The 21,615-nt window shown below is 37.2% G+C and overlaps 1 protein-coding gene across 1 annotated transcript in view; it reads left to right on the top strand.

Moving 5' to 3' along the window:
• ADAMTS5 (ADAM metallopeptidase with thrombospondin type 1 motif 5) overlaps positions 1 to 10,348 on the top strand; it is a 49,480-nt gene extending 39,132 nt beyond the window's left edge. The window contains exon 8 of the mRNA XM_082460378.1: positions 3,642 to 10,348. Within this exon, the coding sequence (XP_082316504.1) occupies positions 3,642 to 4,209 (568 nt within the window). The 3' untranslated portion in view covers positions 4,210 to 10,348. The remainder of the gene's footprint in view (positions 1 to 3,641) is intronic.
• The last annotated feature ends 11,267 nt before the right edge of the window (positions 10,349 to 21,615 follow it).

Below are 21,615 nucleotides of genomic sequence, written 5' to 3'. Positions count from 1 at the left end.
TTGCCTGGACCAATCCAGCAGTCTTCCCACGGGTCTCCTGGCCCCTGGCCCCTCACAGTCTCTTTTTCACAAAGCAGAGAGAGCCATCACTTTATCACCTAAGTTAGATGGTGGCATTCCTGGGCTCAACCCTCCAATGGCTACCTTCTCACTTACAGGCAGTGTCTGAGGTCTCTTCATAACCTGTGAGATGCTAACACATTTGGTCGCTGCCCTGCTCTGAGTCCCTTCTACACTGGCCACTTCCCTTGCTCTGCGCTAACATACTGGACTTCCCAACACTCCTCAAACATGGCAAGTGGCAGCATGTGCACTATTTCCTCTGCCTGGAACAATTTTTAACAATTAATAAGCAGTGTTTCTTCTAGAATTCCTTCAGATGTCTGTTAAATGTCACCACTACCTGCCCCCCAACAAGGTGGTGGCGTCCATAAGTGAACAGGAGGATCTCTCCCCCATCCTCGTCGTTCCTCTATCTTCTTACTCTGTTTCTTCACAGCTCTTAATCAACAGATATCGTCACATATTTTGTTTGGGGGTCTAAGCCCCAGCCCACTAGAATGTCCCTTCCATGGCAGCATGCTTAGTATGTAAGAATGCATGAATTCCTTCATGGCAGGTGCTGTTCTTGTACTGGGGAGATAGCCCTGAACAAAAGAAGATTCCCCTGCCTTGCCAGCCACACTTCATACTTCATAGTTATATGAAAACAGCTGCATTCATTCATGGTAGCCAGGGAAGCTGGTTAATATCCAAAGTGTAAATGATACCAAGAAGGGTGCAAAGAAAATGAATAAGGAGTACAAAGGGAAACCTATTTTACTAAAACATCAAGAAATCAGGGCATGACTATTTACAATAGCCAGGACATGGAAGCAACCTAAGTGTCCATCGACACATGAATGGATAAAGAAGATGTGGCACGTATGTACAACAGAATATTACTCAGCCATAAAAAGAAACAAAACTGAGTTATTTGTAGTGAGGTGGATGGACCTAGAGTCTGTCATACAGAGTGAAGTAAGTCAGAAAGAGAAAAACAAATACCGTATGCTAACACATATATATGGAATCAAAAAAAAAAAATGGTTCTGAAGAACCTAGGGTCAGGACAGTAATGAAGACGCAGATGCAGACATAAAGAATGGACTTGAGGACACGGGAAGGGGGAAGGGTAAGCTGGGACGAAGTGAGAGAGAGGCATGGATATATATACACTATCAAATGTAAAATAGATAGCTAGTGGGAAGCAGCCGCATAGCACAGGGAGATCAGCTGGGTGCTTTGTGACCACCTAGAGAGGTGGGATAGGGAGGGTGGGAGGGAGATGCAAGAGGGAGGGGAAATGGGGATATAGGTATACATATAGCTGACTCACTTTGTTATACAGCAGAAAATAACAGAACATTGTAAAGCAATTGTACTCCAATAAAGATGTTTAAAAAAAAGAAAAGAAAAGAAATCAGGGCATGAATCCTCATACTTCCCAGTGGCTTGGGAAGCTCAGCTTGAGGCCTGCACAGTGCTGAGAGTTCCCAGTGGTTCTCGTGAATATGAGTCAGACTCTAAGAACAAGGATGAAGAAAAAGGCTCTCCTGTCTAATTCCCTCACCCTATATTCTTCGCTTTCTTGACACTCTGTTTGGTATCATTTAAACTCTGAGCATCACCAGAGCTTATTTTAACTGTTATGAAGTACAGTCGGTGGAGGGAAGGGTTTCATGCAATGGGAACGTGGTAAAAGGAGCATAAAGCGTGAGTCGAGAGGCCTAGAAGTGCCACTCCTTAGCTCTGGAGCGAACTTGTGCAAATACTTTAATGCATCTCCACGTTATAGACTTTTTAGGTAAGATGGAACATTTTCTCCTGGCTTTGTTTGAAGCCACTGTAGAAACATCTCATCTCTTAATATTATATACCTCAAAAAAAAAAATCCTGTGACAGAATCTAGTCCAAATGTATTACAAAAATTAAGATAATGAATCAAATTAGGGAATTCCCTGGCAGTCCAGTGGTTAGGACTCCGGGCTTTCACTGCTGAGGGCCCAGGTTCAATCCCTGGTCAGCAAACTAAGATCCTGCAAGCTAAGTGGTGTGGCCAAAAAAAAAGAAAGCTAATGAATCAAATTAAATAGAAAAACAACATCATCAGCATTTCATCTTCTCTCTTCAGCACAGTAGGAAGCTCTGACACCTGTCTGGCCGTCATGGTAGGTCAGATGCCCAACAGAAAGGGGCCTTCCCTGGGGATAAGCCTCCTTTCCAATTCAGAGGAAATGCTTGAGTGGGAAACACATTTGGATTTTACATATATGAATCTGTTATCCCGTATCCTCTAAACTTGAGTAAGAATTCAGAAGTAAATAATTAAATTTCACACACATCAGTCAAACTGCACAAGCAAAGTATTTGTTTCTATTTAAATAACTAGGAAAGTAAAACATATGAGGACCTTAATATGAAATTACTTAGAGAGGCAAAGATTTGGGCAAAAGATGACTCCTCCCCACTGGTATAGTTAGTCCCTTGGTGCTTAATTAACCTTTCTGTCCTTGTGTTTTCTGCAACCTTATGGGTATCAGAGATATTTATGCCTTTGCCCATTTTCCTGAGCAGATGATGGGTCATTAGAGATCTATCTTATATGTCACTCACCATAAAGCCTCGCTCAATTGACCATAACACTTTGCAGACCCTAAGCATTCAGGGAAATTTGCTAAGGCGTTAAGGATTTTTTTTGTCCTTTGATGATTCTGGTAAGCTAAGGTTACGCAGTTAAAGAATTTTATGTTCTATTTTCTGTCCTGCCCCAGGAAATCCAGAGTTTTAGTAGAAATGGAGTCAGAGCCTCTAACCTGTCTATAGTCCAACAAATAATTAAATCCGTGGTTTCCCAACTAGTCTGCACCTTGGAACAGTGTGGGGAACTCTAAAAGTACTGCTGCCTATGACCCATCCTGAAAGATGCGGATTTAACTGCTCTGGCATCTGGGGATTTAAATTTGTAGGCTTTGGAATTTTTAAAAGATCCTCACATGATCTTAATATGCAAACAAGTTTGAGGAACGTTCATTGAAAGACTTCTATGCGATTAATTGAGGGTAGATTTTTAAATTTATTTTATTTATTTATTTATGGCTGTATTGGGTCTTCGTTTCTGTGGGAGGGCTTTCTCTAGTTGCGGCAAGCGGGGGCCACTCTTCATCGCGGTGAGGGTAGATTTTTGTTGGTTTGTGTTTACGTGCATTTTGTGCCAGAAAAAACCTAAAGTAGCTTTGTAAAGATGATAAGATTTGATAAGGATGTGTGATTTTTGTGTAAATCTTTAACTAAAGGTAGTATAAATTTTTAAAACCAAGACAAGTTGCTAACATCATCCTAGTTTTGAACATCATAATAAAAATGTATACAATGTGATAGTCTGACTGCAACTTTATTTTGTTCTAAGAAAATTAATTTTTGAAGGCAATTTTAAACAAATCTTTTTAATACATTAAAACTTTATATTAAGATAAGGTGAGACTTTTAGAGAATTTCTATTCATTTCTATTCATTTCTTATCCATTTGTTAAGCATTTACTTACTTTTCTTTCCTCCCCTTTTTTTTTCTCTCTCTCCCCTGTGGACATTCCTGCTTCCAGCAAGGGTTACACTGACGTTGTGAGGATCCCCGAAGGCGCGACTCACATAAAAGTCCGACAGTTCAAAGCCAAAGACCAGACTAGATTCACTGCCTACTTAGCCCTGAAGAAGAAAAACGGTGAGTACCTTATCAATGGAAAGTACATGATCTCCACTTCGGAAACCATCATTGACATCAATGGAACAGTCATGAACTACAGTGGTTGGAGCCACAGGGATGACTTCTTGCATGGGATGGGCTACTCAGCCACGAAGGAAATTCTAATCGTACAGATTCTTGCAACAGACCCAACTAAAGCCTTGGATGTCCGTTACAGTTTTTTTGTTCCCAAGAAGTCCACTCCAAAAGTAAACTCTGTCACTAGCGACAGCAGCAATAAAGTGGGATCACCCACTCCACAGCTGCAGTGGGTGACGGGCCCTTGGCTCGCCTGTTCTAGAACCTGTGACACGGGCTGGCACACCAGGACGGTGCAGTGCCAGGATGGAAACCGCAAGTTAGCGAAGGGATGTCTTCTCTCTCAGAGGCCTTCTGCGTTTAAGCAATGTTTGCTAAAGAAATGTTAGCCTGTGGTTATGATCTTCTGCAGAGACAACTGGATGATTCATCACTGATACAGTCGTGGTGAACACGAGGTCAACCTAAAGCACGGAAAGTCACACTTCAGTGTCATTGTCAACAGGAGTCCGATTATGGGCAGAATCTGCTCTCAGCGACCAAATAAAGATGTGCACTGCTTCATGTGACAGTGGTGACCTTGGAATATAAAAAAACTTGGGAGTTATTGAACATCCCCTGGGCCTACAAGAATACAAAAACACTGATGAATGTAGAATCAGGGGACCTTTGAAGATGGCAGAGCAGTCTCCCCCTTGTCACCTACCTCTTACAGAATGTCTACAAAGGCATCGTAATCATTTTCATGCATATTATTTACACAGTAGCTTATTTTTACTGTTTGTAAATACATTCTTCCTTGGTATGTCACTTTATATCACTTGGTTCTATTAAAAAATATATATATATACATATATATATATATATATATATATTTCTACAAAAAAGTGTTTGACCAAAGTAGGTCTGCAGCTGTTTCCACTCCTTCCAGTTTCTAGAAAGAGCTGTGGATGTTTTACTGGAAATTAAGATCTTGCTGCTGTTTTCAGAAAGATTTAGCATATGTTCAGACTACAAGAGATAAAATTTTCGTCAAAAACCATTTTGACAGCAAGCATCTTCTGAGAAATTCTGAAAAGAAAAAAGGAGCTCAATGTATCTAGTCATTTAAATACATACAGGGGTCCATTTATTTAAACCTTTGACTGCCTGTATTTTTTCAGGCAGCCAGCCAAACTAATGGATAATTAGGAGGTAGAAGAAATGTTTGTGTGTGTGTGTATGTTATCGAGTCAAAAATTAGTTTCCTCCTGTTAGAATTTAAAAAGAAAACAAATACATGCTTCACCATATTTTCAAGTTATATTTTCACAACTGCTTTCTCTTCCTATGGTTCCCATCTGATATCTCACAATGTGTAATATACATTCAGAACACACAGCAAAGGGTTTTCTATCACCTTCAACACTGGTATACCTCTTACCAGCGAGCCTTTAAAATGCATTTTGTTTTTGCTTGTTTGTTTTGTTCAAGGGTTCTGTAGGACCTACAATGTTTTGTACTTCTTGTTGACTTGGTAGTTAGCCATATCTAGAAGTGGTTATCATTAATGTGGCTAGTGAAAAAAAAATGGTTAATATTAATAATACTGTTTCCACACCATAGGCAATAACTCCTTGCATTGTTTTTTTTCTTAATCCAAGTATACTTATACTGTACTTAAGATTTTTCCCAGTTAGAAAGCATTTGGTTGTACCAGTAAGTGTTTGAGTGATGAGATGTGATGGTCTTTGCAAAGTCTGCCCTTATCTCCATAGCCTGTCTAGGTAGGTTGTGAGTTGGAATAGTTAGACATGGAAAACTTTTACAGTCATCTGCATAAAAATCTCATAGACAGTAAACTGCATCCCTCTACCCTATAGCTCAGAAAATCTAAGATATTTCATTTCATTTGGTTTTTCTTTTTCTTTGTGAAATATCACAAAGCTACCTGTTTTTATAAAATTTTATACTAATCATACCAAATGTGCCTATTGTTAAAGATTTGCATATAAGGATATTAGGGAACTATTGTTTGAGTTTCCTTAAGCTCATGAGAGTTTATTTTTATTATAAGATATTTTTAATATAAAAGGATTATGTAATTGATCTTCCTATAGCACATTCATTTCAATAGACCAGGGGAATGGATGTCTCACTGTTTTAAGTATTTTCTTAAGAAATCATTAAGAAATCAAAACCGTTAATCATCCTTTGGATTTTCATAGACTGACTTTGCTTTAGACATGGTCCTTTTTTTCTTAATAAATTACCAGTTAGAAAAAGGAGGCCTATACAAGACTGGTAACCTCCATTTGATGAAGGTACCAGATATCAGGGACAGGGAGAAAAGCTATTCATATCAGTCAGAAAAAAAAAATTAAAAATAAAAATCACACCGACCATTTGACTATGCAGAGAGAGTTAAGAGAAGGACCAACTTTACTTTTTCCAGTATTCAGAATAACTTGAATCAAGTACTTAAACTATGACAAATTTTTTTTTAATCTTTTGTGGTTATATTGACAGCAACATTAAAAAATAATTGAATAGCAAACGTGATTGTCTCCTACTCTGCTTCTCCATACTGTATTCATAGATTTTTAAATATGATTTACCAATGATTCATTTTTTTCCCCAAATATTAAAGTTTTACACTTCTCATGGGAGCAATCCTAGAGAGTTTAGAACAAATAAACCACTATTCCATGCTTTTAAGGAGTTTCCTTTAGGGTTTTTTGTTTTGTTTTGTTTTGTTTGGTATGGGTATCAATAGACTGACTAAGGAATGTATGTTTAAACTCCTGAGAAAATTTATAGACTGGAAACTGAAATTCAGAGAAATGGAGTGTTTGGTAGACATAGAGAATGATGAGCAAAGGGAAAATCCTCTATAATGAAGATAATCTAGTTCAGTTTCACATTGGGTTATGCCTTTTACCTTTCCATAGTTACATCTTGAATAAAGAGTGTAGGATTCAGGATGCTAGGGGCTACTTCCTAAAAAGAAAAAAAAAAAAAAGAGCTTGTCTAAAAATGCTCAGGTTGGTAAGAATCTAATCTCACTCACAAAACTAAATACTCCAGGTTGTTTCATTAAATACAAAGGGAGCCCAGAAGAAAATAGCATTTATTTCTTCTGGAACAGAAAAAGTCAAACGAAGCCCTGCCTTGTTGTTCAGAGGTTTAAGGACATACTGTTTTAATTTATTCAACAAATTCAACTTCCTCTGCCTTCCTGTGGAAACAGTTTTAGCACATTAAGAATGAAGGGATTAATCACAAACAAAAAAAGTTGCAGCACTGAAAAAAAAAGTAATTTATTGTTTTTGCAACTGGTATGTGAATTTGTGTGATAAAATTATTTATTCTTATTTAACAAAAATATGTGCAAATTCTTCTATATTTAAGATGTTTTGCTGTTGTCCTACTTTTTAATTTATGCTTCATGTTTGTGTATAAAGTACACTTTGTGAGTTTACATAATATACGGCACTGGTTGCTTTTGTATTTTTTTTTTACGGAAAGCTTTCTGTGTGAAACAGGTGTATATGTATATATTCCTCATGTATTCTTATTCTGATACTATCCCTTTTCTTTCTAAGTAAGTTTTAAATTTAATCTTCCATGACTAGTAGTGTTCGTCACTTGTAGTTATGTTAATAGGTCTTTTGGATTCCATTTAATACTAATTTTTCCAAGCTTCAGATAAGAAAAGCATTTATTCAAGCAACTACGGTCTAAGTTTTAAACTAGGATATATAGGTAGCCTGGAAGCTTCCCATAGAAGCTAAGACACAATTCAAAATCAGGTCCATGAGCTTCACTGATGAACTTGGACAAGGGGCTGTTGATATATCACAGCCTCCAAGTGATATCAATGATAATAAAACCAAATAATGTCTTTTGCTGCTCTAGAAACCCTCCTTAAAATTAATATCATTCAGTCTCTAGTATCTTTAAGATTCTATAGATGAGAGTAAACAAAGTGGATTTAAATGATTCAAATGTTTGTAGTCATAACTGTTTCGCCAAGTGTGGGATCTCCATTGATACAATATGACTTTTTACTACTACAAATTAATCTCTTGGAGGGATAATAGGACTTGGGACAAGCAGGGACACCTCTGAACACACCAGCTTGTTCCTGACTGTGATTTCACAGTCTGGTCCTAGCAGTAAGGCAAAGCACCTTCGGATACACAATTGACTAGATCAATCTCTGGTTCTGATGTTTCTCCCCTTTACTCCTTCCTCATTGGACAAGGTCATTGTAATGGTTTAGGCAAGGACAGCAGCCAGAGTCAAAGAAGTTCAGGACTTGTGCTATAACTTAGAGTTCACTGTTTGTGAAATAAGATTGAATTTAATAACGGCTGGATTTTGCTAATAGTTTATGGCTGAGTATGAAATCTCATTGGTATGATTGGTGACTATTACTAATCTATTAGTAGTTAAACCTGAAGCCATAAAAACACCTTATTTTTTTTTTAACATTTCAAAGGTGCAAAGTAAATGAATGACCTTGAAGACAGAAATGGCCATCCAAAGCTATAATAGAACCAAGTACAGGGTCAAGGTGATCTATCATATAGACACACAGAAAAGGAATTTACATGTTTTCTCTATTATTTTTCTCATTTGTCAACAACATGTAGCTTTAGGTTGTCAAACAGGTAGATCAACTTAGCTCCATAGCCCACTGAAAAATACAGTCTTTCTAATAGCTCCGTGTTAGCATGAACTACAGAAATGACTGCTCAAGTTATAACGCAAGAAACACATCAGTCTGTACCACATAATTTTGTGCTCTATTCAATTAATGTATGAGAAATATTGAAACACCAATCCATGCATTAGTGAGCCAGAAAATGAGAATATACGTAGTGTTTAGATCAGAAAAGCATTCAACCTGGCAAATATCTTTCTGGTGCCATTATATCATAATTTTTAATGCAGATTTTGTAGAAAAGATAAAGGAATGTGTTGTTAGAAAACATTGGTTTTAAAATGGAGTAGGACTGAAACATATACATTCATTAACCCTGTTAGTTGCACCCTCTTAATATTCTAGCACTAATAGTAAGTTTGCTGTCTGTGGTCCTTATCTCATAGCTCCACTGGCTGGTCCATGTGTACTGCCATAGGTCAAATGAAAAAAAATAAATAAAGGCCCATCATCCTATAAGGCACTACCACATCAGAGTGACCCAAGTCTAACACTGTGAGGAAAACTGTGATTTATAAGTAAAACAGGGCATTTTTTCTTTTACTTTTCCTTTGGCACATCCAATGAACAATTGTAATCTTTATCAAGGTGCTAACATTTTCAGTGACCAACTGCCAAATGTGGTATTTCTGAGTTACTATTTTATTCTACATGATTTTTCAATTTGCAAAAAAGAACTCTAAGCAGTTGTCAAGCCTGGGCACAACTTGATACTCAAAGTTTGGGAAATTGTATTTAATGGTCATTCAGATTGGCAGTGTTTAGTGGCATAAGCTATATGTACACTGAGGATGCTTAATGTGACATCCAAACTTGGAAGAGCAACAGGTTGGTGTAGCCCACTTTTAGATACCATGTTCCATCACATACTAAGCCATCAGCATTCCTTTCAAACAAACTTGTTTGTTTCTTATACACGAAGGAACTTCTGTGTATATTTAGCTGGACTTTAAGCTTTGCGATATTTTATGTTCATACATACACTTGGCTACTATATCTCCATCTTTTCTGTAACAATTCACAACACGTTAAAAACACTCACCCCATGCTGAGTATATCTAGGATAGAATATCATACTGTGTGTGACTTTGTGAAACTAGACTTTGGATTAAGAAAGTCTCTGGATGGTATTTTTGCATCACACACTCCGGCATGACATAAATGTAGGAGTCGACAAATACTGCTTACATTTTAGTATGACACATTGATCAGAGGAAATCATGCACGTGCTTTGTAAATAGACTGCAGATAACTAAACAGATTGCGGGAATATGTTCGATTTGATGTAGGCAGTGGCACGAATATTTGATTTCTATATTTGAGTCTGTGAGTCAAGTCAGGTAATAAACAAAAATAGGTAGAACTGAGATTCTTAAATCTTGAAAGATGCTTTCAAGGTAGAGTAAAATATTGAAGATTTACATGCTGTATACAAGCAGTAAAATGTAAGCTGCTTTTCACACTCAATTTTCCAGAAGTGTTGGCATTTTTCAGTAAATATAATGCTGTTGGAAAACCAAAAAAAATCTTGGAAAACTAAGACGGGTCTTGTTTCAAATGTCTCTTCAGCTTTGGCAAATTTCAAACCTGAAACGACTATTGAAAGCATTACTGTGTCTTGTAGCCTGCATTCCACAACAGCTCTGTTATTCAGGTAAACCACTTGAACTGAGACTTTTGGGACCTATACTGTAATATTTTTCATTAAGGAACAATATCTTATTTTGTAAAGCATTTCCCCTATGTGTGACTTTAAACTGTAAAATTAAACATTGGCTTTGTGGTTTCACTGGGCATAATAAATGTAAATTGTAAACTAGGTTAAAGTATGTACTGCATATAATATGTTTTAGAGGTGGAAACTATTGTCCATTTATTTTTAATTTTCTCATAACAGCAATAGGACCAAGCCAGGTCTTAATGAAGCCCTAGGTTCTCTATAATTTCTACCATCTCTCATTCACGTTGGCACAGACAATTAATACTTTCTCTCTCTTAAAGTACAATGAACTATATTGCTTCAAGTTCTTCTTACCAACTACCATCCCCTAAGTCTGTCTTGTGTCAAACTTCTGGTGTTAAATTAGAAGCAGCAAGCAACATAATCTACCTGCTTCATCCTTTCTTTTTAAAAAATGAACATATTCTAGATATATAATTAAAGAGCCAAAATAATAATGCATGCATGGAAATTCAAAAAGAATTGATATCCACTAGCAAAAGCCTATTTATTAATATTTGGTGTCAAATTTATAGTATTAGGATTCCGAAGGACATGAATTCCTTCTAAACCTGAAATCATTACTATTAGTGTATATTGCAAACATTGAATTTCTCTCTCTTATCAAATAGTATTTCAGAATTGTACATTAAATTTTATTCTTGGTAGGATGTATACTTTTGAAAGAAATGATTTAGAATGCTTAAACATTTAAAAGCATGGTACATAATAATTTGGTTAAGATTGGTTGAACATCTCTTTGGGTCAGGCCCTGGGTAAACACCTCACAAACTTTCTCCCAGGTATTTCTCTCCATGACCCCTATGGCATTGGTCTTAAGATCCCAATATTGCAGATGGCTCTCACATCATCATAACTGTCAATGGTCATCTAGGTGTCACCAACTGCCAGGCACTGTTATAATCACTTTAGATATTTATTATCAATTATTGGCTTTTCAAAGCACTAGGAGCCTTAAATCCATATGGAATGAGTCTGAGGGAGGAATTGCAAGGTGGATGGAAGAATGTGTGAGACTGGGGAAACGAGGGGAAGTATTTAGATGCCCTAATGTGTGGGCCCTTGAGTAAAAGCAAGAGTGGTCCTAAAATTCTAATTAAAATGGCATGGAAACTGGAGAATCGGGCAAGCAGTGAGAGTAGAGACAAGAGCTTAGAGTGTATAAAGAACTGTTGTTTAAGGAGAGAGAATTTTATGTAGAAAACTAGTAAAATGGCTGGAAGGGGGAAAAAAAAACTTTGGTATTTAATCTTACAAACTCCTTCACAGCTAATAATGAGCTGGTTCAGGCAAGGTCGAAGGCGTAAAAATGGTCCTGGGGGTAGTTTTTAGATTAGGAGTAAAATGAACAAAGAAGATGGTTCAAAATGGAGCAACAGACGTTTGAAAAGTCCAAACCATCTTTAATTCCTAGATTCTGTGGGGTTTTTCTTGATATATTATTGTTGTATCTGTTCAATTAAACTTACGTTTTCCCATGGAATGAAAGATATATATGTCTTAATGTAGACACAAGCAAAGGAGCATAGCTCTGTTTTTCCCAATTTTCCTCCCTATCCATCTCATAGCTAAAGAGATTCGAATTCCAGAATGATTCACCAACTGGGGCAGTTCCCAGGGATGGAGAAAGATAGTAAGCAGTCCCAGAACCTCACTCTGACTTGAATTTCATTAACTTTGCCATAATATTGATTTCTGTTTTTATTTCTAGATGCCCATAGCACTTTGCCTCCTTATTTCTGCTTTCATTGAGTTTGCCTTGAAGTTTCAGACCTTTTGTTGTTTTTATTTACTATTAAAAGCATCTAGATCTTGGAAAGCAGGAAAGTATATTCTTCATCATTTGTAGTAGACTCATCCCCAAAACAGTAACTGAACTAGTTTTAGGTGTAAAGAATTTTTCATCTACAGAAGTGTTGGGGACCACTAACCTATTCATCTTCCAAATAAGTCTGGTACCTACTAGACATGGTAAAGAATTTATCCAGAGTGTTCCTTTAGTCTTGAGCCTTTTTACTATCTCTTTCCTATTCAAAGATGTTTTTTCTTGTTCCTTGGATTTTTTTTTTTTTTTTTTTTTGGTACACCTATGTTCATAGCAGCATTATTCATAAGAGCCAAAAGGTGGAAGCAACCCGAAAGTCCACTGACAGGTAAATGGATAAACAAAATATGATACATACATACAACAAAGTATTATTCAGCCTTTTAAAAAACGGGAAATTCTGACACATGCTACAATGTAGATGAACATTGAAGACATTATGTTAAGCAAAATAAGCCATCACAGAAGGACAAATACTGTAACATTCCACTTATATGAGATAGTAATTGAATTAATGGTGGTTACCAGGGGCTGGTGGGAGGGAGGAATGGGGAGTTGTTGAATGGGTACGGTTTCAGTTTTGCAATGAAGATAATGGTGGTGATGATTACGCAACAATGAAACTACTTAATGCTACTGAACTGCACACTTAAAAATGGTTAAGATGGTAATTTTATGTTATTTTTACCAAAGTTTAAAAAAAAAAACTCACAGCCTAGTCTGGGGTGGGCACACATGAAGGAGCCCACATTTTCACCAAAAGTGGTTTATCAGAGTAATGGCCTGCAAGAGCCCTGAAAGGACGAGGGAGGCCCTGAGGAACTTACATGTATTTTGCACCTATATTTGGGGGGAGGGGACAGACTGGAAATGGGACAAGGGGCTTCATCCATTCCTTGGTTTTCTTCCTGATTCAGATAGAAAATGTCTCAAAGACTCACTGGGGTACCTGTGGGAACGCTGGTAGTGTATTTGATGAGAACCTAGAAAGGGGAGATTTTTAAAAAATTTAACTGTTATAAGCCAGCAAGTAGGTAGGACTTTGACACATGAAGGGGCAGGGCAGGGAGGACATCTAGGAGCAGTGGCTGGTACAGCACCTCTGGATTTGCAAGAACACACAGCTTCCATGAGGTTTGGGAATCCCGCCAATCACAATCCATTCTACTTTGATTAAAAAACGATCATACAGCTTGATGTAGCCTCTTCATCAGATTTGACTTGGACCTACTTGTGGCTCTTTCCAAAAATCAACTGTGCCCTCAGATACGAACTTTTACAATACTGAGAATATTCCAAAGAATAACGGCACCACCCCCGGAAGCTTTTAAACAAAGAGAGCCACTGAAGTGTAATCCCATAGGGGAGCAAGGGGGGATTCCTGGTCCACCAAGATGTGCAAGCCTGGAATGTCAGGGGTATCCCGGAAAGAAACACGCATAAAATGGAGCTGCACGGGAGGGGCGCAACCCTTTGTGCCCGTCCTGGGCTCCTTGGATCTTAGTTGTGTTGTTTTAGGCAGTTTGAATATGGGAGCTCATTTAGAGCTGGATATTATCAGACAGAAGATACAAAAGACACAAGAGCCTATTAGGTGGAACCCTGAAGAAGTGGCCAGAGCTGTGACCACTGTGGGTATGTCAGACAGGATATTAGTGCACAGGAATGAGCGATAGATATCCCTTCCCTCGAGATGATGCTAATAGCCACTTCTGAGCTCCGCCACTGCGACCACCTAAGTCCAAACCACCAGCATTTTCCACCCTGAATGATAACAAATGCTTCCTGATGGCGCTTCCTGCTTCCTTCAGCAGCCAGACTGATCATGCAAAACCATAAGTCAGAGCATTTAACTCCTTGGATGAAAATTCATCAATACCTTCCTACCTTACTCAAAGTAAAAACCAGTGTCCTTTCCATGGCCTTTAAAGCCCCCAAAAATCCGGTTCCTGCCTCCCCTCTGACTTCCTTTCCTATTTTCCTCACCCTGGTCCAGCTGCTTTACCTCCCATCTGATTCGCTCAGTGCTGAGCAGGAACCCTGACCAGAACTCTTTGCATAGAACATTCTTGCCCTTATATACACTTACTTCGAATCTTCCCTCAATCTCTACTTAAACGTTGTCTCTCGGAGAAGCCATCCCTGACTACCCTAAATCAAAGAGAACCAGCCCTCCTTCACTTTTCCTCATGGCGCTTATCATCACTTGAAATTTTATTATATACTCATTCGTATATGTCTGATTATCTATCTATCTATCTATGCAAATGCACATACTTTAAGGGCATAGTCTTTGTTTTTTCCACTACCGTATCACCAGCTTCTCAGAAGGTACCTGGCATAGAATAAGTACTCAGTAAGTACTTGTCGAATGAAGGAAGGAAGGAAGGAATGGATCGCAATCCAGGCAGATAATCATCATTAAGCGGGTTCAGAAAATGGTCAAAGTTTTCTTAGCAAGTGGGGAAAAAACATGGTAATGAAAATATTTTAAACAAAGAGGTAACACTGACATTTTAGACAAAAGACAAGCCAGGGTTAGGCCAGGGAAGTAGGGGAGCCAGGGTAGATGGGTGGTAGCAAGAACTCAGCTCCTTGGTTCCAAGGCAGATCTTTAGTTCCTAGGATGGAATATTGAAAAGACAGAATTCTAAAAATTTCCCTCCATAATTCCCATCCCTTGATTATTCAATCAAACACTAATCCAGGTACTGCTCTAAAACTATTTTGCAGATGGAATTAATGTTACTAACCCCCCTAACTTAAAATAGGAACATTATCCTGGGTTAACTGGGGGTCTTCAAGTAATCACATAAACTCTTAAAAGGAGAAAAGAAAGGCAGAAGGGGAAGCCAGCGAAATTCCAAGCACAAGAAGGATTCCATGCACCATTGCTGACTCTGAAGATGGAGAAAGGGAGCCAGAAGCCAAGGAATGTAGACAGTGTCTAGAAGCTGAGAATGACCCTTGGTTGACAGCCAGCAAGGAAACAGGGACCTCAGTTCTACAACGGCAAGACACTGGATTCTGGCTACAATATGAAGGAGCTTGGAATCAGAGTCATCCACAGAGCCTCCAGAAAGGGATGCAGCTCTGTTGACACCTTGATTCCAATCTGGTTATACCCAAAGCAGAGACCCAACAGAGCCATGCTGAGCCTAGACATCTAGAGAACTGTGAGATTATAAATTAGTGTTATTTCAGGCTGCAAAATGTCTGACAATTTGATATGGCACTTATAGAAAATGAAAACAAGGAAAGATCCCAATCTAGAGTGGAGTATTAGAAAGTCTACCAGTTTAGACCCTTAATCAGAATGAACAAGGTTAAGAACCAGTTCTTGGTACTACATTATGAGAAAGGGGAACACAGGAAAAACACAGAATCCAACCTGCTAGAACGGGCACAAAGGCTTGAGGTCAGACCCTCATCTACACTAACTTTGATATGGAGTCACTTGGGCTGCTGGACAGTGGTCCATGTATACACCCTGACTCAAGGACAGGATTAGCTAAAAGCTTGTTGGGAAATAAGAACCTGTAGCCACAGTGAGAAGAACAAGCAAAAACAGGTTAAAAACAGGAGCAAAAGGGATAGGAGTTCATGGAATAGAGAAATCTACTGCCTGGAAAAATGTTTTCCAAAATGCAGCTAAGAAATCTTTTGTTGGCAATAAATAAATAAAGGTTTTGATCAAATAAGTTAAAATTTTAATAAGGATGTTCTGATTTTGTATTGCTATTAACAAACCATCCCCAAATGTTGTGGTTTAAGACAACAGTTTTTTGAACCTCAAGATCTTGTGACTCAGGGCTCAGTTGGGAGATACACATCAACTGGGGTCATGTGATGAGATTCATCTGGTAGCTGGACTGGACTGGAGGGTCCACGATAGGTTCACTCACATGTCTGGTATCTGGGCAAGGACAATGAGAAGGTCAGGCTCAGCTGGGACCCTCCTTTCTTTGTAGTCTCAGGTCTTTCCCCATGGTCTTTTCAGCAGGTTGTGGTCAGTCTTCTTATAAGGTGGCTCAGGGGTCCAAGAGTAGGTGTTTACAGAGAACCAAGTGGAATCTACAAGGTTTCTTAAGGCAAAGACTTTGAAGCCCCAGAACATTCTTTTTTAACACAACTAATTAAAAATTTCACAGTGCGTGAATCAGCGACATTCATAGATCCTTCCTTGATTCATCCAACGTTGAAAGATTATACGATATGCTGTTCTTTGTAGCTATCAATCTTTTAAAGTTAATTTTTCTGTGCAACCATGTCATTTCTACACACAAATATATGGAAGTTTTCATTTCAGAAACAACAATGTTTAGAATTACAAAGGCATACTAGTTAACAATTAAGTGGAAATCGTTACCCTTTATATTCATTTGAGTACAAAATCAGCGAGTTACAGACAATAAGTCACACAGTCTTGTAATTAACTTGGTGTACCAGCCCTAACTGGGGAATCTTTCTGGTTGGTTGGGGAAGATGAATTGATTTTTATTGTTTTGTTTTGTTTTGTTCTGCTTTGTTTTTGTTATTGTTGTTTTCCCACTCTGCTTGCTTTTCCCTGAAAAAACATTTCAATGTGTCTAAAAAGTTGTTGTCATTCTGTGGCCCACTAGTGTCTGACTTAAGGAGGCCTCAAATTTAATATTGCAAAGAAAGTTTTGGATATCAGTTGTACATGTGGAATTAAATAAGTAATAAATAAATCTTTAGTTTCTAAAATATATTAAGCCAGATGTATACAATAGAATAATAAATTGTTCAATCATTTGCAGGTCATTTCATAAGGAAGTAAAATACTTCTAATTAGGAGGATGAAGACTTAGGAAATGTGCTGTTTAGGAAATGTGTATAACACCTTAATCTGGCTCTATTTAATGCAGCCACCATCAAGTTCTAGTTCCTTTAAAGTGATAGACCTCACTCCTAATCCTATCAGTTCCTCTGCCATTGGTCCTACAGAAGGCTAGTCAGAGACTAAGGATGAATCAATATGAACCCATCAACACAGACTTTAAAAGGCATCTACTGCTGAAAATGGGTCAGGAGTTTATAGAAAGCACAGCTTGTATGTTGCATCTTTCTCCTAATGAAAGAACAAAACTGTTTCAATATTGGTGGAATATTTCTGGAGCCCACTATTTTTATTCTCATAATCCAGAAGAGATAGAGTCCTAAATCTTCTTTGAATTTTGACATTGACAAGACTCCAGTATGCGAGCCCAGAGACAGAGTTTGACATGAAATCTATGACTACCATTGCAGATGCATTTTTTTTTTTTTTTTTTTTTTTTTACTTTGGGGTCATAGGAAGACAGAGATCTCTCCAAAATAGGCCCTTTCTGGTTGTTCTGTTTTCCTGAAAATAATTCTTCTCTCAGAGTAATTTTCTTTTGATCTTCCATTTATCTTTTTTTTTAATCTATATTGTATAAGAAGTTTAAATTTCTTGAGCCAAATACCACTTTAAGACCCTGATTAAAATTATGGTTTGCTTCATAAATGCAAGTGCACACAAAATATTATGTACAATTTCTAGAGAATTCATGGACCTTTGAAGTTAAACAAGAAGTCCAATGTAACAGAAAGAAAAATAAATATGTCATAAATAGAAATGTTCTAATAAACAACTTCTTGCAAGTGAAAATTTTGCTCTTAAGATTAGAACATATTTGGTATACATTGATAAGTTTTAAAAAATATTTACTGATCCCTTAAATAATATAGCTTGTAATGATATCAGGGTGCAATAGTAAATAATTCACAATTCCTCAAGGACCTAAAGCCAAGGTGCATATAGGTGACAAAGAAATTGTATTGCAGTGTCACAGTTTCTCTGATACAGTTAAATACAGTGTCGATCGTGTAATATAGTTGCCGAAGAGCAATTAAGACTCTTGAAGTGTGTTAATACAGTTACATACAATGATTGTCCTCCTATTCTGCATGTTGCAGACACTGTTAATGTTAACATATGCCACCCTTCCTCCTTGCTCTATGTTAACAATTGTAGGGCAGACAAGACTAGGTCGTTGAGAAGCTGAACCAAAGCCAACAATCAACCATCTTTGGAATGATTGTTTTGTGAGAACATTTTTTTGAAGGTTTAAATCCTTACTGAATTTTCTGTTTGTTGAGACAGAAGCATTTCTCATTGTCTCAAGTTCCCATTTCAATCCTGGGAATCCTAATATAAAAATAATATAAACAGACCGAAGCTCCTTTAGGGGAAAGAAGTTGGAAAACTGAAGGAACTTAAAACTATGTCTTATTTTGTATAGTTAGAAAAAAAGGTTGGAAAGGGACTTTAGAACAAAATAGTATATGTTTTCAAATAGTTGATGGGCTATCATGGGGAAGAAAAATTATAATGATTTTACATAACAAGAAGGATAGAATTAAAACCAATGAATTGGTCAAAGTAAAGACCAATGTAGGCAAAAGTTTCTACCATTCTCATACTCTAATTTTTCTTCCAAACACAGGTGCTCTGGAAGTGCCATAAATGTAGAGGTTTGTTTTTACCATTTCCCTCCCCCAGTGACTTTTTCTAAAACTGTCGGTGTATGCTTTGGGGATATATAAATATGTATATGTATTAGATAGATATATATTACTTGTAAGTATGTACAATAAATATTATCTTATTATTCCCTTTCATCCTACAGACTACTGTATACTTCATGACACAATGTTGGCCAATTATAAAAGCCTAGTTTTACTTTTCCCTAGTACAGTAGTTCTCATTCAGGGGAAATCCCCCCCTCCCCCAGGGGGATGTTTGACAATGTTTGGGGATATTGTTGATTTTCACAGTTCAGGGGCCAAGATGCTACCGGCATCTAATGGGTAGCATCAAGAGATGCTGCAGTGCACAGACCAGCCCCCCCATAACAAGGAATTATCCCATCCAAAATGTCAATGGTGTTGAGGTTGAGAGATACCACCGTAGTAGATGACTCCCACCCTGCTTTGCCTGTGGGATACATATTCTCAGGAAACTACTTCTTACCTTCTAACTAGATGTGAGTCAACATGCCTGTGACTCTTTTCTCCCTAGTGCTATGAAAGTTGGAACAGCAGGAGCTGGGGGCCAGTGCTTCATTTTGGAACATTGGCATTTTGTGTGTGTTTCTTCATAAAAGAACCAAATAACCTTAGGTCGGTTATGAGCCCTGGGCATTTGGGGGACAATTGGTGGATTATGCAGGTAAGCGTGGCATAGACTGATGACAGGCAATTACTATAAATCACCCTTAGTCTGACTTCCAGCCACATGCAACCGATTGTAAGAAATGTGAGGAAACTAGCCCTGGTCCATCCATTTTAGAAAATGAGTATTGTGCCCAAAGCCAGGTTTGCACATTTTCTGAATGAGCTAAGTGGAATGTTTCCCATATAGCCAAGTGAAAAGAATTGAGAAGAATGAAAGTTTTGTTCCTTCAAGGGCATTTTTAAACAATGTTTTATTTTAGGTGCAAATAACATATATTTTAAATAGTAACTGCTGTAAATGAGCATGTTTTAGTTTCTAGGGAATTTTAGAAATACAAAAACTCTAGGAAATGCAAAAACATGGTAGTACAACAGACAATCCGAATTCAGTTTTCCATGAGTCACTAGCTATAGATATTGTTTTTTTGTTTAAGAATAAGAGTTAGATAAAGGCTTATATATGAAGATTTATGTCAAAATACACATTCTCAAACTTGGCCATTCAAAATAGCCCAAATGATATTCTAATTGAACACAGAGGGAAAAAAAGTTTTTTTTTTTAAATCATACTAAGTGAACTAAGTTGGACAGAGAAAGACAAATATCATATGATACCACTAATATGTAGAATCTGAAAAAAAATTTTTTTTTAATATCATACTAAGTGAACTAAGTTGGACAGAGAAAGACAAATATCATATGATACCACTAATATGTAGAATCTAAAAAAAAGATGCAGATCAACTTATTTAAAAACAGAAACAGACTCACAGACTTCAAAAACAAACTTATGGTTACCAAAGGGGATAGGTGAGGGGGGGAGGGATCAGTTAGGAGTTTGGGATTAACATATACACACTACTATATATAAAATAGATAATCAACAAGGACCTTCTGTATAGCACAGGGAACTCTACTCAATATTCTGTAATAACCTGTATGGGAATAGAATCTGAAAAAATGGATATATGTATATGTATAACTGAATCACTTTGCTGTACACCTGAAACTAACACAATATTGTAAATCAACTATACTCCAATATAAAATAAAAATTAAATTTAAAAAAGTTCTTTTAAAAAATTTTATTTCTCTTTTTCAACCACAATTTCCTAACTTAGAAAGGAAATCACCAATAGCACAATAGCTAGAAATATGGCCAAAACCAAAAAGGAGCCACAATGCACAATATCTGAGAGATTAGGAAGAATGAGAGAGAGAGAGAGAGAGATTCACAAGCATTGTTGTTAAGAGCAGGTAAGATTAGGGGAGGATACACTGTGAAATTCTGCTTACATTTTCATGAAGTTATTATTCATTTTTAGATATATACAGTGTACTTGCCACTGGGTCCCATCCTGCCAAACCAGAAGGATTCCTGAGGTTCTTGTTTATTTCTGCTGTTCCAAGTCATTACCTTCCACCTCCTAAAAGACTCAACACCACAGCTTTCAAGTCAAGGCCAAAGACACTCCATCTTTAGAAGCAAGTGTACAATTTGAAAAATGATTGCACTTTGATGTGCTTTGTTTTTCTCTTTTCAATCATAAGAGTCAGTCTTGGCTCAAGGCAAAACTTGATACACGATGACTGGTATGTTAACACACACAAGCCATCAAAACTGAGGACCATCTCTGAAGTAAGTCAGAAAGAGAGAAACAAATATCATATATTAACGCATATATGTGGAATCTAGAAAAATGGTACAGATGAACCAGTTTGCAAGGCAGAAAAGGGGCACAGATGTAGAGAACAAACGTATGGACACCAAGGGGGGAAGTGGGGGGGGTGGGTGGGATGAACTGGGAGATTGGGATTGACATATATACACTAATATGTATAAAATAGATAATTAATAAGAACCTGCTGTATAAAAAATAAATTAATTAAATTTTTTTTTTTTTTGAAGTTCATTTATTCATTTATTTAACAAATTTTTTTTTTTTTTTTTTTTTCACACACACACACTGTATTTTATTTTTACAAGAGATAAATAGACTGACACCAAGCATTGTACATGGAATTAATTAAATTTAATTTTTAAAAAATTTAAAAAATTAAAAAAATAAAAATGTGTTACCTTGCTTCTGACTCCCTGTGCACGTGACAGAGATCGGAGAGTGAATAATTCCTTTCTGTCAGTTCAAAGCTAAATTCTGGAGGCAGCATGTTTTCCTGAATGTCTAACTAAATCTTCTTGGCTAAATTTACTAGGTCAGAGCTACAAACCTCCAAAACGCTGTTGCATTTAGTAACACAGTGAGTTCTCATTTGTGGGGATTCCGCACTTTGAAGAGTAT

This window comes from Balaenoptera physalus (genome assembly GCF_965194825.1).
Source record: "Balaenoptera physalus genome assembly, chromosome: 4".
Lineage (NCBI taxonomy): Eukaryota > Metazoa > Chordata > Mammalia > Artiodactyla > Balaenopteridae > Balaenoptera > Balaenoptera physalus.
This window is presented reverse-complemented; position numbering and strand designations above follow the sequence as displayed.